Source organism: Sapajus apella, unplaced genomic scaffold (genome assembly GCF_009761245.1).
Source record: "Sapajus apella isolate SASKATOON/1434 unplaced genomic scaffold, GSC_monkey_1.0 scaffold57, whole genome shotgun sequence".
NCBI classification, from domain to species: domain Eukaryota; kingdom Metazoa; phylum Chordata; class Mammalia; order Primates; family Cebidae; genus Sapajus; species Sapajus apella.
In genome coordinates this window covers 11,539,096-11,555,447 of record NW_022436997.1, presented here as the reverse complement: position 1 = coordinate 11,555,447, position 16,352 = coordinate 11,539,096, and the positions used below count along the sequence as shown (strand labels likewise).

Genomic DNA, 16,352 nt, shown 5'->3' with positions numbered 1-16,352 from the left:
CCCAGGTAGTAGGTGTCCAAATGCTGGGGAGCCAAAAATGACAGATTTCCACCAACATTTGGAATGGCTAAAATTAGAACCATACTTTATATCATAGACAGAAATAAATTCCACATGGATTCAGAATTTAAATGTAAAACTTGAGACCATAAAAGTACTTGACAGAAATATGCATGAATATTTATGTATTCTTGGTTTGGTAAAGCTGATAAGATATTAAAATAAGAAAGCCATTTAAAATTTTGGTAGAGCATATTAAATGATGCAGAAAGAGAATCATAGTCTGTTCAGTTTCAGAAAGTTTACATTAAAAAATGGTATAATATGATTACATTTTTAAAACAGGATCACATTTTTAAGAAACCACACAAACACACTCCCTTTCAAAGAGGATTAGAATGGCATATACCAGGATATTTCGAGTGATTATCTCTGAATGATGACACTAGAGATGATTTTGCCTTCCTTCCCTCACTATATGGAAGAGGGTTTTTGTTTTTTGTTCCAAAAGCTGTTATTTCTTTTTTAAATCTGAAATATGAGGGATTTGGTTGGTTAATTTGTAAGAGTATATAGTATCTGGGTTTCCATAGATAAATTTTATGCTAAACTCTACAAAAGTGAAAATAACTTAAATACCAGGTAATAGACAATTGTGTTTCAATACTCCCATACATTTAAAAATAATGTTAAAGTGGCTATTGGAATTTGCTCCATCTGGTGGCCCTTCAAAAGAAAGAACGGGTTAGTGGATGATGACTCAAAGAATAGCCTCCAGATCATGATATTTCTCTTACCGCCCCCAGTGTCTTCCTTTTTAGGGGGAGAGCAGTTGTTTTATTTTGTCTTGTTTTTAAGAGAACCCATCTGCTTGACTAGGAACTTACTGGTTAATATTCAGGGTATGTTATCTAAAGGGAAGCCAGATGCAGAGACTCTGGAGATATTTGTTATGGCCTATATTTCATCACCTTACGTTCTTGCCTACAAGATAGGAGTTGCCCCAACATTTCCTGTTCTAGCAATCCTTAGATTCCTGGTGTCTTGTTCCCTCTTATCTCAGATTCCTGTCTCAGTAAAGGATGCCTAACCTTTATTTCTCATAAGAGATAGAGTAGTCCTTCCTTCTTAAAATGAGTCACCGAAGTGGAAGGACCGGCTCTTCACAGAAGCCTTGGTGGTGTGAAGGATGAGGAGAGGCACTTTATGTTCCAGAAAGACTGATCACGGGCACATCGTAGAAATAGACCAAGAGATCTGGAGATAACAAAGAAAGAAACCCTAAAAATGGTGGCTTGTTCCTATTCCTGCCACTTGGTTTCCTTTCTTATTAAAGAAAAAGAATCATTCTGGCTTCTAATTTGTTTTCCTAAATGCCATTAGCCTTTACTAGAAAGAAGATATGAATCAGTAAACACAGCTTGCCAGGATTTCCCAGTTGTAGTGGTCATGTTCAAAGAGTTCTTCATATTTTTTTAAAATGTCCCCTTTTTCTATGATCATTTCCTCGGGGGGCTCATTGGATATTTCTGTCATGTTTCTCAGTCATAAACAACATGACTCTGAACTTCTGTAAGTTTCAGTATCCGTGTCTTCATACTTCATGTTCATATGGAAACCCCATTGCTCTGGACTGGAATTAAATTGGTATTAATTTGGCTTATAACAAAATTTAGCAATTAAATTTACCAATCTAATACTTAATAAGTAATAATAAGTAATACTTAATAAGTAATAATAATAAGCATAAGTAATACTTAATACTTAAGTTGGTATTAATTGGCTTATGTTTTTCCTATGTGGTTTTGTGAATACAACTGTATATATAAAAGAGCTTGAGCATATGTGTATTTTTTGAGCTATACATTTCATGAAAACTTTTGTAGTTCTCTCATGTTTACATTTTCCTCCTTTTCCTCTTTAGTTTATTTTGATGACTTGGAGCAGTTGGTAGCCAGGTGGAAGAAAGTAATATTTCTTTTCCCTAGTAGAAGCTAGGAAGAGCTCCTCTTACCCTGGTTTCCTTGGCATTATAGTGTGAAGTTCTGTTTGTTGGTTGTGGAACCTGGTGATACTCTGATGCATGTAGTCCAATACACGGTGGTTAGGGTTGGGAAGTGTCAGGTGCTACATTGTTGAGGTGCAGTCCCTTCCCTCTAGCACCCAGCTACTGTGGACAAGGAGGTGTAAATGCAGTGGTAAGAGGGACACATGCAGCCAGGAGTGATGATGACACCTGTAAGCACAGTCCCCTTCCAGCCTCGCAGTCCTCTACCACATCTGGGTACCATAAGCTCACTCCAGTACTGTTCTTGTTTCTTTCCAGGAGCAGCCTATTGCCAGTTCATGGACATGCTCTTCCCAGGCTGCATTAGTTTGAAGAAAGTAAAATTTCAAGCAAAGCTGGAACATGAGTATATTCACAATTTTAAACTTCTGCAAGCATCATTTAAACGAATGAACGTTGATAAGGTAGGAGACTTGTAGCTCCATAAAATGTGTTGTTTTTTCTTAAAATTGTTTTTGTGCATAAATGCAAAAAACAGGAGCATACCGATGGGATATATCTTGATATCTCAACAATAGGCTGGGGTCTGTACCTAGCATAAAGCATTGCTCTAACTTCTTGTATTTTTATGAGGCTTTCATTTCAGATTTTCTAAACTTGTAGCCAGTAGACTTAAAAACTAACAGGGCTCACAAATGTTAAAGTGTTATTAGTTATATTTAGCACTGCAGATGAGAAACTTTTATGTTTGCCACATGCCGCTATGGTTCTTTCTATTTTGTTCCTTTGGGGAAATATAATGTCATGGTGGAAACAGCATGGGTTTGAATCCCAGTTTCATGACTTGTGCAAGTTATTTAAATTCTTTGAGTCTCAGTTTACCTATCTGTACAATGGGACTAAAAACCCGTTATCCATGGTTATGAAGTTGACATGAGAGACAGTGTCCAGCATAGTGTGTGTGCTTAGATTCTCAATGTCCATAAATTGCCCTGTTTTTTCCCATGAATTATTATACTTTTGTCCTGGAGTGGTACAAATGGCCGAGTACTTTTTCTGTCAATAAGGAATTACTGCTAAAACCCAGTCTTTTTCTGCATGCTTACTGCTATTTAAATACATATTTAATCTATATTCCTTATTTAAGATATATCTCTTAGCATGAATGAGCTTGGAAATAAATGAATTTTGAATAAGGAAAAAGAGATAAAGCAGCAGGGGAGAAATAGAAAACAGTTCTTTGAATAAACAGAGGTCATAAATAGGCTATGCAAATGAAAAATAAAATACCAGGTTATAAAAGATATAGATTAAAGGGAAGTTTGATACACTATGTATTTTGTAAGCTAATGCAATTAATATCTTCTTAAATAGTGACATTCTTATCAATATATTAAGAAAATCCTGACTTCTTATTTTCTCGGAATTTTTATTTCAAAACATACATTCTCTTTAACATCTTAGTCCTTTGGGTTCTTTCCAACTTTAGGTTCTTTGTCCTGATTAATTTCCAATTAGCTCTTTCCATACGTACTCAGAACTCGGGATATATAGGTTCTCCTTAATTTTATAATACCTCTTGTGTCTTCTTCATTCATTTCTCTATACATACTTCTAGATTAGAAAGAAAATAAACACCTTTTCATATGTTTATTGATGGAACTTGTTATATATCAAATCAGTGGGCTCCGTATCTCTCTAGAAGTATATACACACAGAATGGATGAGCAGTTGTTAAGAATGTTTAAGAAAATATTATTGCAGTGGAAGGAGACTGGCCGTGATGGCCTTTGTTAGTCTGTCTAGCTTTAGTGTGCAGTAATTTTATCCAAAAGTCCTGTGAGAGACAGCATTAAGTACCCTCATTCAGTGTGTGTCATAGCCTGATGGCATGATGGAAAGTTCTATGCTTTTGCTTGCCACTTCAGATTTTGAACTTCTGCCCCTGAAGCTTTCATGTTGATAGAGAAAGCAAAATTAAGTCAACAGGAGTAAACACCTTCTTTTAACAGCTAATGTACCACCAGTGTCTAAAACTATTTATAGATTTTCATGTCTGGCAATAGACAAAATATGGTAGTTTGTTAGTTAAAAGGGCTTAGGCTCTGAAAAGCCTCTAAAAAGTTGATTTCTAGCAATACCAGTATAAACAAAAATTTTAAACTCAGAAGACATAAAAGTGATTAAATAACACAATTAAAAGTCAATTGAGGCTGAGCACAGTGGCTCACACCTGTAATCCCAGCACATTGGGAGGCCAAGGTGGGAGGATTACCTGAGGCCAGGAGTTCCAGACCAGCCTGGTCAACATTGCAAGACCCCATCTCTACAAATTTTTTTTTAATTACCAGGTTCAGTGGCACATACATGTAGCCTCAGCTACTCAGGAGGCTGAGGCAGGAGAATTTCTTGAGCCCAGGAGTTAGAGGCTGCAGTGAGGTATGATCTCACTACTGCACTCCAGCCTGGGCAACAGAATTAGACTCTGTCTCTAAAATAAAAAATAAAAAATTTAAAACAATTGAGTACACATGTGGCAGGAATTCTGCCTTGTAAGCAGCCTTCACTGAAGTTTGGGGAAGTGAGAGAAGAGCAAAATATCACCACCAAATCCTATTACCAGAAGAATCTTCATGAAAAATATGGCCTCTTCCAAAAAATTGCTTCTCTTTATTTTGCTCTGTATTTGGTTTAGTTTCTATTTTAGCTGCATAAAAAACATTTTTGCAAAATTTATTGCTAATTATTTAGTTTAATGCATGCTTCAATTGCTTTTCTCTTCCAAGTTTTCATTGATATGTAAGCTCTTTCTACATTTTTTAAAGTGGTCCTATTGATAATTTTAGGATATCAATGATACATAGCTCCCATAGTGGCAAAGCCTTGTTGAAAGTTTAATTTCTATAGCTTCTATTCATATTGTCACATAGCAAAGCTGTGAGCTGTGTGCTTGTCTGAATCACATGCTCACACGCTCAAACACATTCAGACACTCACACAATCTGACTCACACTCTAGCTTTGCAACTATCTCATGATTCACATTCAGCTAGTATTCCCACCTGAAGATGTTAAAGGTAAGAATCCAGTGATAATATAATTCATATAGCTAGATACATTTCCATTTTCTTTCAGAAAATAGTGAATTACACCAGTCAGAATGGTATTACTACAAAGTCAAAAAATAACAGACGATGGTGAGGTTGTGGAGAAAGGGAAATGCTTATACGCTGTTGATAGTAGTATAAATTAGTTCATTGTGGAAAGCAATGTGGCGATTCCTCAAAGAGCTAAAAACAGAACTACCATTCGACCCAGCAATCCTATTATTGGGTATATACCCAAAGGAATAAAAATCATTCTGCCATGTGAATGTTTATGGTAGCACTAATCACAAAAGATATGGAATCAACCTAAATGTCCATCAGTGACAGATTGGATAAAGAAAATGTGATTCCTATACATCATGAAATACTAGGCAGCCATAAAAAAGAATGAGATTCCAGTCTTTTGTGGGAACACAGATGGAGCTGGAGGCCATTATCCTTAGCAGACTAATGCAGGGACAGAAACTAGTACCACATGTTCTTACTTATAAGTGGGAGCCAAATGCTGAGAACACATGGACACAAAGAGAGGAACAACAGACAGTGGGGCCTGGTGTGGGATGCAGGGTGAGAGGAGGGAGCAGATCAGGAAAAACAACTACTGGGTACTAGGTTTAATACCTGGGCCATGAAATAATCTGTACAACAAACACCTGTGATATGAGTTTACCTATAACTTGCCTGCATATGTACCCCTGAACCTAAAATAAAAGTTTTTAAAAATGGTGAATTAGAGGCCAGGCACCGTGGCTCATGCTTGTAATCCCAGCACTTTGGGAGGCCAAGGTGGGGGGATCATTTACGGTCAGGAGTTTGAGACCAGCCTGGCCAACATGATGAAACCCCATCTACACTAAAAATACAAAAAAAAAAAAAAAAATAGCTATGCAGTAGTGGCACACACCTGTAATCCCAGCTTCTCCCAGGCTTGAGCCTGGGAGGTGGAGGCTGCAGTGAGCCAAGATCTCACCACTGCACTCCAGTCTGGGTGACAGAGTGAGACCCTGTCCCAAACAAAAGCAAAATCAAACAAAAATGGTGAATTGAAGCTAAGCCATAAGCCATATTTTGTCCTTGTCATAATTCTGAAGATACCTGTAAGACCTCCATAGGGAGTACTAGTTAACTCTTTAGGTTAGAGTAGGAAATGTTACTACATGAAGAGCTAAGATTTGCCTTGGAAGGTGATGTGAACGCTGTGTACCTCCTCTTCCAGAGTGTCTTCTATGATCCCCTTTATCCACCTCCATTTCTTTTCATCATGAATTACTGGGGCTGGTACTGTGATTAGTTGTTTTCATACTTCTCTCACTATATTGGAAATAAGCTCTGGGAAAGCTCAGTTTGTTTTGTATGAACCATTAGATCAGTGTCTGTTTTTATTGATTTAAATCTTACTCATCCACCCTCTTTAGTAACTATTATCTTTATAAGAGTTTATCCCAACACAACCGGGCTACATATTACAAAGACATTTAAAAAGCTTATCAGTCTTGAAATAGCACAAATCCCATGCCTCTGTTTTTCTGGAGATATGTTTTGACAATAAATGTACTATGAGTGGGACCAGCCCTTCTTGACAACTAAGAATATTCCTTTTGTCTGGCTTGTTCAGAAGTACTAAATATTCCAAGAAAACCAACAATGATGTTTTGGTTTAGTTCCTTTTTTTATTTTTAATTTTTGTGTGTATATAGTAGGTGTATATATTTATGGGGTGCATAAGGTGTTTTGATACAGGCATGCAATGTGAAAGAAGCACATCATGGAGAATTGGTTATCCATTCCCTCAAGCATTTTTCCTTTGAATTACAAACAATCCAGTTACACTCTTTTATTTTTAAATGTATAATTAAGTTGTTATTGACTGTAGTCACCCTGTTCTGCTATCAAATAGTAGGTTTTATTCATTCTTTCTAATTTTTTTGTACCCAGTCACCGTCCCCAGCTCCCCCTTCTCCCTCTCTGGTAACCATCCTTCTACTCTCCATGTCCATGAATTAATTTTTAGATCCCACAAATAAGTGAAAACATGTGATGTTTGTATTTCCATGCCTGGCTTATTTCACTTAGCATAATGATCTCCAGTTCCATCCATGTTGTTGCAAATGACTGGGTCTCATTCTTTTTTATGACTGAATAGTGATCCATTGTGTATATGTACTGCGTTTTCTTTATCCATTCATCTGTTGATGGACACTTAGGCTGCTTCCAAATCTTAGCTACTATAAACAGTGCTGCCACAAACTTACAAGTGCAGATATCTTTCTCAGATACTGATTACAAGTGCAGATATCTTTCTCAGATACTGTTCAGCAGTGGGATTGCTGAACCTTCTTCTTTAATATGATGAAAAATTGTATTTCAGAATACAGCTGGCTGATAAGTTAGGGAAGGGATCGGTGGTCGTGATTGCAGCCATGTAGGAAATAGTTATATTTAGGGAACATTTCAGTTGTGTTAAATGTAAACAAACCTGAGGTTTGTAACTCACATAGTGATTTTCTATTTCAGGTAATTCCAGTGGAGAAGCTAGTGAAAGGACGTTTCCAGGACAACCTGGATTTTATTCAGTGGTTTAAGAAATTCTATGATGCTAACTACGATGGGAAGGAGTATGATCCCGTAGAGGCACGACAAGGGCAAGATGCAATTCCTCCCCCTGACCCTGGTGAACAGATCTTCAACCTGCCAAAAAAGTCTCACCATGCAAACTCTCCCACAGCAGGTATTGTCACAATGAGATCGCAGAAGTCACTTTCATCCTAGAAAATGGCTCAGACCCTTCTGTGCCATTTTCTGTTTGTGTGTTTCTGATTGATTCTTCCCAGCAGTCAATATTTTTATGCCTTTAGATGGTTTCTACTGTTGTCTGTTTCACCACATTTATCTTCCCGTGACCCATTTGTCATTAGTCTAAGCATCTTCATGTAAACTATTAAAAAGGCAGAGCTATTTGCATTATTTTTATCACTGAAGTGGGAAGTGAAAATAATGCCCTAAGATAGATTTCCTTTTTCCTTTTAGTTTTTTGAGAAGTTTCAAATAGGCTGTTTAAACTTTGGCTGAAATATTTGTGCTGCTTAATTGCTGGCAGTACAAACCAGAATATGAACTGAATTATGCTGTTAAATATGGATCGTCGTCTCCAACCCTTCAAAGGAAATTCATGAACTGTACATCCTACCTCCTCTGTAGGCAGTGGCAATTTTTATGCAGTAACATTCAGCAATACCCTATTTATCCAGCTTTGTCCAAAAGTGAAGTCATTGAGGAAGAATCTCTGGAACATTAAAACTTTTGTGGATAAAAAAAAACTTTCAAAAATATATTGTGAACATCCTTGCCATAAACAGCAGACTTTACCAAGCAGAATGTGTTCTTATAAAATTGGGTCATTATTATAAACACAAGTTAGGTACTGGACAGTTAAACATGAAATCATCCAAAATCATGTTTTCATCTCAAATATGGAACCCAGTGTTCAAATTTATTAAATCAGTAACCTTAATTTTGTAAATAAAACAAATTTATTTATGCCAAAACTGCAATCAGAGTGGAGTAGAAATGGTTAACAGGACTACATAGGTGGTAATAGCTTTGAAATCAGTTTTGCTCACTGTTAAGCAGCGTTTTATCATCCTATTTCTGAATTTATGGCTATATTCCAGGCAGACTGAAACCATTGGAAAACTGGTATTACTTTTTGAAATTTTTTTAAATATTTAAAAATATGTTTAAACTATGTTTAAGGATAACAGATTAATACTTATACTCATTAATATGAATTAGATGAATTCTTCATCTGCATTGAAATAGTAGCCATGTAGATGAAGAGGAATGAACAACTCTGGGAGATATTTAGAAGGTAAAATAGGATGGATGTTGGTAATGGCTGAATCCTGGGATAAAAGAGAAGATGTCAAACCTGACTTCTTGTACAACTGGAAGGATTTGGGGTTTGAGAACCAGATTTGGGAAGATATCGTCAGTTTGTTCTGAACATACTAAGTTTGAGATTCCTTTGTGACATCTAAGAGGATGATCTACATAGGCAATTCTTGTGTTGGGGGTGGTGCCACATGTGCATCTGGAACTCAAAGGAGTTATAGGCTAAAGGTAAACATTTGTGATTCTTCCATATTTTGATGTAATGGAAGCTAGACGCAAATACTGAGTGATAAAGGGTAGAGTGCCTTGAAAAAGTTGGATGTTTACTGGTTGAGTAGAAGAGGAAGGGCTTGCATAGGAAGCAAGGAAGGTGCCAGAAAGAATGAAGGAAACCAGGGAAGCAGAAGGTAGGGAGCATAATGGTCAACAATGTCCACATCTTCTGAGAAGTCATGTCAAATGAGGCCTGAAAGAGTTGATTAGATTTCTCAACTCGAATGATTTCTCCATTCAGTAGAATGGTAGAACCAGGAATGGTTTGAAGAAAAAGTTGGAGGAAGGAAATTGAGACAGTGGAAAGATCGAACTTTGGAGCCATGGAATGGGTGAGCCTATATAGAATAAAGAAAACTAAGCACAGATCTTTGGAAATACATACATTTAATGGGGAGGAGGAAGAAGAAGCAGCTGCAAAAAAGAGGAACATCAGGAAGAAAACCAGGAGATCTCAGCATCAGAGAACAAAAACACTAGGAAACTTCTAGAAAGAGGGGTCACCAACAGTGCCAGATGTTAATTGTGGTGATATCAAATAGGATGATGCCTGAAAAATTAGGCCAAAGTCTGACTTCTAGGAGGCAATTAATAGTCTCTTAGAGAATTGGTCCATTAAAATGCCGAAGGCATAGTCCTAGATTGCAGCAACTTAACAAGGGCTTGTGGAAGTGGAGGCAGTAAGAGTAGATTCAACCTTTAACAAATGTGCCAGGAAAAAATGGAGGAAAATAAAAACATTTGGTTTGTGTAGGGAAAAGAGTGATCGTAGCTTCAGGAAATAAGACAGAAGGAAAATGGTATTCTTTTTTAACTGTTCTTGTTTGGTTATAGGATAAGGTAATATATGCAGGTTTGTAAAATGGGAGAAGTGTCAGTGGTGAAAGAGTAATTGTAAATAGGAAAAAGGGGAAATTGGAGTATGATGCTGAAGCTGGAGGGACAAGATAAGATGTCAAGAGCATAGATGGAGGATTAGAAAGGAAAAGAGAGGATATTTATTTTCATGGAGCCAAAGCGATAGGACGATAGGGGAGGCTGGTAGAAAAGTAAGAAAGAGTTTGTGAAGCAAACATTGATGGCAGATCAGATTGGCCTTCACCTTTTGTCAGTGGTTTTCATCAGTCTAGGAGCTGGAGTGCAGAAAAGGGGGATGTTGTGCCCACTCCAAAGTCTGGAATTCAGGCAGCACATGGGGTGGGAGGACAAAAAGGTAAGAAAATCAGGGGTATCTGATGTTTCTCATCTTAATGTCATTTTCTGTAGCAGTGAATGATAGATAAACTGAACTCAAAATTCAACTTCCATTTTTTCAGGTGTTCAGTAGTGAGATTGGACAGACGTCAGAATATTTTCTTCCACAATCATAAGGTGTCCTTAATTTTTTTTCCCATTGGCACCAAGACTACTCCACCCGCAAACAGCACTGTTACTATGCTACATTGGCCTCATTTTCTAGGAATTCCCTCATCTGTCTTTCACAAAAGCCACAGAGAAACTTGTGCCATTTTGATAGAATGACCATGAACCTGAAAGAGAACTGTATATTCTCTAGAGCTTAACCTCTCAGGTGACAGAGCTCAGGAAACCCGTTAAAGTCAACCGATAATACATTCGATTTTTAATATTCTGGAAGGCAGTAATTTTCTGAAACCATATTCCTGATACCTTGACCATGTTTATCTTATTGGTCAATCAGGGAGAAATGATATTTTCAGAAGTCAAACCAGTCATTCCCTTTTTAATAAAATATGTTCTGACTTTTGGGCATTGTGGGTAGTAAAACTATGCTGGGGGTTTATCACATATAGAGTGTTGTTATTATTAAAGGCCATGATAGGAGAAAGTCTCCTATAAATGCATTAAGACCTCTTTTTTTCTAGAAGTCATGTATCCAGTTATTGGGAATACAGCCAAGATACTGTAAGCCAAAATGTCTTCTAAGAGTCAGAATGGGTGTTGTAAAATCTGTGCTGTAAAATGTAAGCACTTTATTCTTCATTCATGAGAGTTTCTAGGGTACTTATCCAGAGTGTGTTTGCTCTTTCTTAATTTAGACGTAATTGTAATAAAGATGCGGAAGTGATTTCTTAGCATATAGCTCATGAGGACAAGGAATATACAGGTATCAATAGAAAGTACAAACCTCAGTTTAAAAAAAAAAAAAAAAAAAAAAAAAAAAAAAAAAAAAAAAAAAAAAAACTTACTAAAGAGCCTCATAGTAGCCTGGGATCTTTATTACAAGATCAAATTGTTCCATTGCCTCTCTGTAGTCTTTAGTATATTTATGATACCAGCAAGCAGCCATCAATATTCTCATAGGTCCCTTACAATTCTTAGAATTGTCATATTGATCATTTCCCTCATGACCTCTGTTTTTACATTATCTAAACTGGCATCCCTGTTTCTGGGAGTCACTCAAAGCCATTCACCGTTCTCTTTATATATAAGTCTGGTTTTGTTCATCTGAAATACAGAGCAAATGGAAGGTGATGGTCAGCTGTCTGGAAAATTCACATATCTGTATCACACTTATCTCACAGTGATGCCAGGTCACTAACATTTAGCAGTAATTTCTGTTCCCATCTCTAAGTCTTGGTCATTTCTTGCTTATCTGCATTAGTGGACACAATCTGTAGCTGGTATAATCAAAAACAGGTGATGGCCCTTAATTATTTTTTTTGAGTTTGAAATACTTGATTTATTTTTAGTGGATTTATCTCTCCCCCAAAATTTCCTTAGACCAATATTAATATTAGCTTGCCTGTCCTATTATGCAGTAAGAGCAGTAAGTGGCAGTCCCCAAATGTTTTGTATGACAAAGGGACCAGATTAGAATGGAAAAATTGATCCTGGAGTAGATTGCCACCATGATGATAATTAAGAAAGGACTCTGTCTACATTAGCAAGAAAAAAATTGTGCAGACTACCTATGTAAGTATGTACCAGAGATTGCTTATGTGTAAAATAGATGCATTCAATATACTTGGTGTATTCTGTGTTTGTAAGAATATGCTAGATTTTTCAACCATTTTAATACAGATAAAAGCTTTTTCTTTATGGATTCAGAGAAGCCTTAGAATAGTTTGGCTGTGGCTTCTCTGTGTGTAGTTGGGTGACTTTACTATAACAAGCTTACTGCATAAGCCCTGGCTGTCACCTAAGGGTAAATGGCTGCCTGGTAAGTTTTATTGTCTACATTCTGAGGAGTTGCATCTTGAATTGGTTTTGATCTACCAACCAGGGGCATGTATTAAAACACACATTTTCATAATGATAGATATATAAGTATGTGCATCATTGTGAATCATGATGTTTGTAAATTTATTACTGTGAGCCATATCTGCAACTCAAGATAGCTGTCTGTGGGGATCAGTTTTTATGTGTGAACACTTACTAAACATAAAAGGAAATTCAAAGTTATTTAGTTTCTATGGCAACGACAGCTTAGACACATTGCAGATTCACATACATTCATGTATTTAAATCAAATGCCCATATATAAATATAGTATGAATAGATTTAGAGTTGCTGTGGAAATTGAGTTTGAGCTTTCTGCTTTCCTTAGGGACTTCAGTGTTTCAGCCTTAAAATCAGATTAATAGGAATGCTATAAAAGTGGTTTCAAAGGGAAGCAACCTAAGTATAATAGAATAAGGTATTTGAACAATCATAATTAAACCCCTAAATGTAGATTTGAATAAATTCTAAAGTGTTTTTACAAGAACATTGTTGAATATTTGAATATTCTCACTCTCAATTACCCTTAATGTTGGATTTTCTAAGGCTGTTTATACAACTTTAAAGTATAATCATGCTTATTCATTTATTTGTTTAGCAATGTACGAGCATTTGTTGAGCACCTGTCATCTAAGTACTCATTACCTGTCACCTTCTTTTGGGAAATAAATATTGCATTACTTTGTTGGGTTTTTTTTTTTTTTTTTTTTTTGCTTTTTAAGAGAAACATTAAAAATAGCAGTAAGGAATGATTTTTTTATCCTTGTTCTGATCTTGGCTTTATGACCCAGAATATACTCTCTCTTGGTCAATGGACCACATGCACTTGAAAAGAATGTGTATTCTGCAGTAGTTGGTTGTATAGTATTTTAGAAATATCAATTATATCAAAGTGTTTGATGATATTATTCAGATCTTCTGTGTATGTTTTTTTCCTTACCTAATACCAGTGTCAGAGTAAACAGATCTATGTCTTTGTGGATTTGGTTGTTGTCCAGTTCTAACAGTTGCTGCAGAGTCTGTCAAAGTTTCCAGCATTAATCATGGAATTGTCTATTTTCCCTTTAATTCTCTCCATTTTTGTTTCTGGTATTTTAGTGCTCTATTACTAGATGTATACATATGTACAAGCGTTAAGTCATCCCATTGAATAGACCTTTTTTTCTTCTAAAAAAAACTAGATACATGTACAGAATGTACAGATTTGTCATAGGTATATGTGTGCCATGGTGGTTTGCTGCACTTATTCACCAGTCCTCTAAGTTCTGTCTTCCCATCCACAACCCTCAAACAGGTCCCAATATATGATGTTCCCCTCCTTGTGTCCATGTGTTCTCATTGTTCAACTCCCGCTTATGAGTGAGAACATGCAGTATTTGATTTTCTGTTTCTAATGTTAGTTTGCTGTGGATGATGGCTTCCAGCTTCATCTGTGTCCCTGAAAAGGACGTGATCTCATTCCTTTTTATGGCTGCATAGTGTTCCATGGCATATATGTACCACATTTTCTTTATCCAGCCTATCATTGATGGGCATTTGGGTTGATTCCATGTCTTTGCTATTGTAAATAATGCTGCAATAAACATATGTGTACATGTGTCTTTATAGTATAATGATTTATATTCCTTTGGGAATATACCCAGTAATGGGATTGCTGGGTCAAATGGCATTTCTGGTTCTAGATCCTTGAGGAATCACCATACTGTCTTTCACAGTGGTTGAACTAATTTACACTCCCACCAACAGTGTAAAAGCATTCCTATTTCTTTACAGCCTCACCAGCATCTATTGTTTCCTGACTTTTTAATAATCACCATTCTAACTGACGTGAGATGGTATCTCATTGTGGTTTTGATTTGCATTTCTCTTTTCTTCATATGTTTGTTGGCTGCATAAATGTCTTCTTTTGAGAAGTGTCTGTTCATATCCTTTGCCCTTTTTGATGGGATTGTTTTTTTCTTGTAAATATGTTTAAGTTCCTTATAAATTCTGAATATTAGACCTTAGTCAGATGGGTAGATTGCAAAAATGTTCTATTCTGTAGGTTGCCTGTTCACTCTGATGATAGTTTCTTTTGCTACAGATGCCATTTAGTTTAATTAGACACCATTTGCCAATTTTGGCTTTTGTTGCAATTACTTTTAGCATTTTTGTCCTGAAGTCTTTAGCCATGCCTATGTCCTGAATGGTATCGCCTAGGTTTTCTTCTAGGGTTTTTATGATGTTGGGTTTTACATTTAAGTCTTTGATCCATCTTGAGTTAAATTTGTATAAGGTATAAGGAAGGGGTCCAGTTTCAGTTTTCTGCATATGGCTAGCCAGTTTTCCCATTACCTTTACTGAATAGGAGATTCTATCCCCATTGCTTGTTTGTGTTAGGTTTGTAAAAGATCAGATGGTTGTAGATGTGTGTTATTATTTCTGAGGTCTCTGTTCTGTTCCATTGGTCTATATGTCTGTTTTGGTACCAGTACCATGCTGTTCTGATTACTGTAGCTTTGTAGTATAGCTTAAGTCAGGGAATGTGATGCCTCCAACATTGTTCTTTTTGCTTAGGATTGTCTTGGTTGCTCTAAGGATTACAATATATATTCTTGTTTTTTTCACAGTATGCTTAAAATTAATAATTGTCTCTGATTTCATATGAAATTTAAAATTTTTTTTCTAATTCTGTGAAGAATATCAATGATAGTTTGATGGAAATAGCATTGAATCTATAAATTACTTTGGGCACTGTGGCCTTTTTATTGTACGAAGTGTTCCTCTTTATCTTTGATAAAATTCTTTGCCTTGAAATCTATTTTATTTGACAATAATGTAGCTACTCCAGCTTTCTTATGCTTACTGTTACATGGCATCATCTTTCTCAATGATAAGTTAAATTTCTATCTGTCTTTGTCTTTATATTTAAAGTGCAACAGCTTGTCAGGTCTTGCTTTTTTATTCATTCTGATAATCTCTTCTGTTTAATTAGAGTGTCCAGCCCATTTACATTTCATATAATTATGTAATTATTGATTTGGTTGGATTTAGATCTACCACATTATCATTTGTTTACTGTTAGTCCCCTCTGTTTCTTGTTTTGTTTCTCCCTTCCTGTCATCTTCTGGATTTTAAAATATTTTTTTAGAATTCTATTTTAATTTACTTAATCACCTTTTAAACTACACCTCTTTGCACTAGTCTTTTAGGGGTTGTTCTAAGCATCACAGTATATATTCTTGTTTTTTCGCACTGTGCTTAAAATTAATACTGTACGCCTTTATGTAAAATGTGGAAACCTTGCAACCACCTCTCCCCATTGTTCTTTGTTATAGTTGTCATATGTATTACACTTACATACATTATGAACCCCACAAGACAATGTTATAACTTTTGCTTTAAACCTACACTGCCTAATACACAGTGGCTTTTGAACTCTTGAATTGTGTTCAACCATTGTGAAAATACAGTAAAGTGATTCCTCAAGGATCTAGAAATAGAAATGTGCTTATTCATCATTAAGATGTGCTATGTGTATAAAATGCTTGGTAAGTTTAGAAGACTTAGTATGAGAAAGAGAATATAAAACATCTAATAATTTTTGTATTGATTACATGTAGAAATTATATTTCATATATGTTGTATATATTTTGCATATGTTAAAATCAGTGGAGTTTTTTTTTTTTTTACCTTTTTGATGTAGCTACTAGAAAACTTTACGTGGTTCACATATTCTATTAGTGATGCTTTAAACAGACACATGTATTATAAAGAAATTAAGAGAAAACTTTTCTTTTCATATTTTTACTATTTTCAATGTTCTTCATTTCTGAACACCCAAATTCTTTACTG

The 16,352-nt window shown here is 35.9% G+C and overlaps 1 protein-coding gene across 4 annotated transcripts in view; it reads left to right on the top strand.

Moving 5' to 3' along the window:
* Positions 1–16,352, top strand: part of MAPRE2 (microtubule associated protein RP/EB family member 2) — a 166,896-nt gene that overhangs the window by 118,241 nt on the left and 32,303 nt on the right. For all 4 annotated transcript variants that reach the window (XM_032245332.1, XM_032245331.1, XM_032245330.1 and 1 more), the window contains 2 exons: positions 2,327–2,472; positions 7,629–7,842. In XM_032245332.1, coding sequence (XP_032101223.1) covers positions 2,327–2,472; positions 7,629–7,842 — 360 coding nt within the window. The remainder of the gene's footprint in view (positions 1–2,326; positions 2,473–7,628; positions 7,843–16,352) is intronic.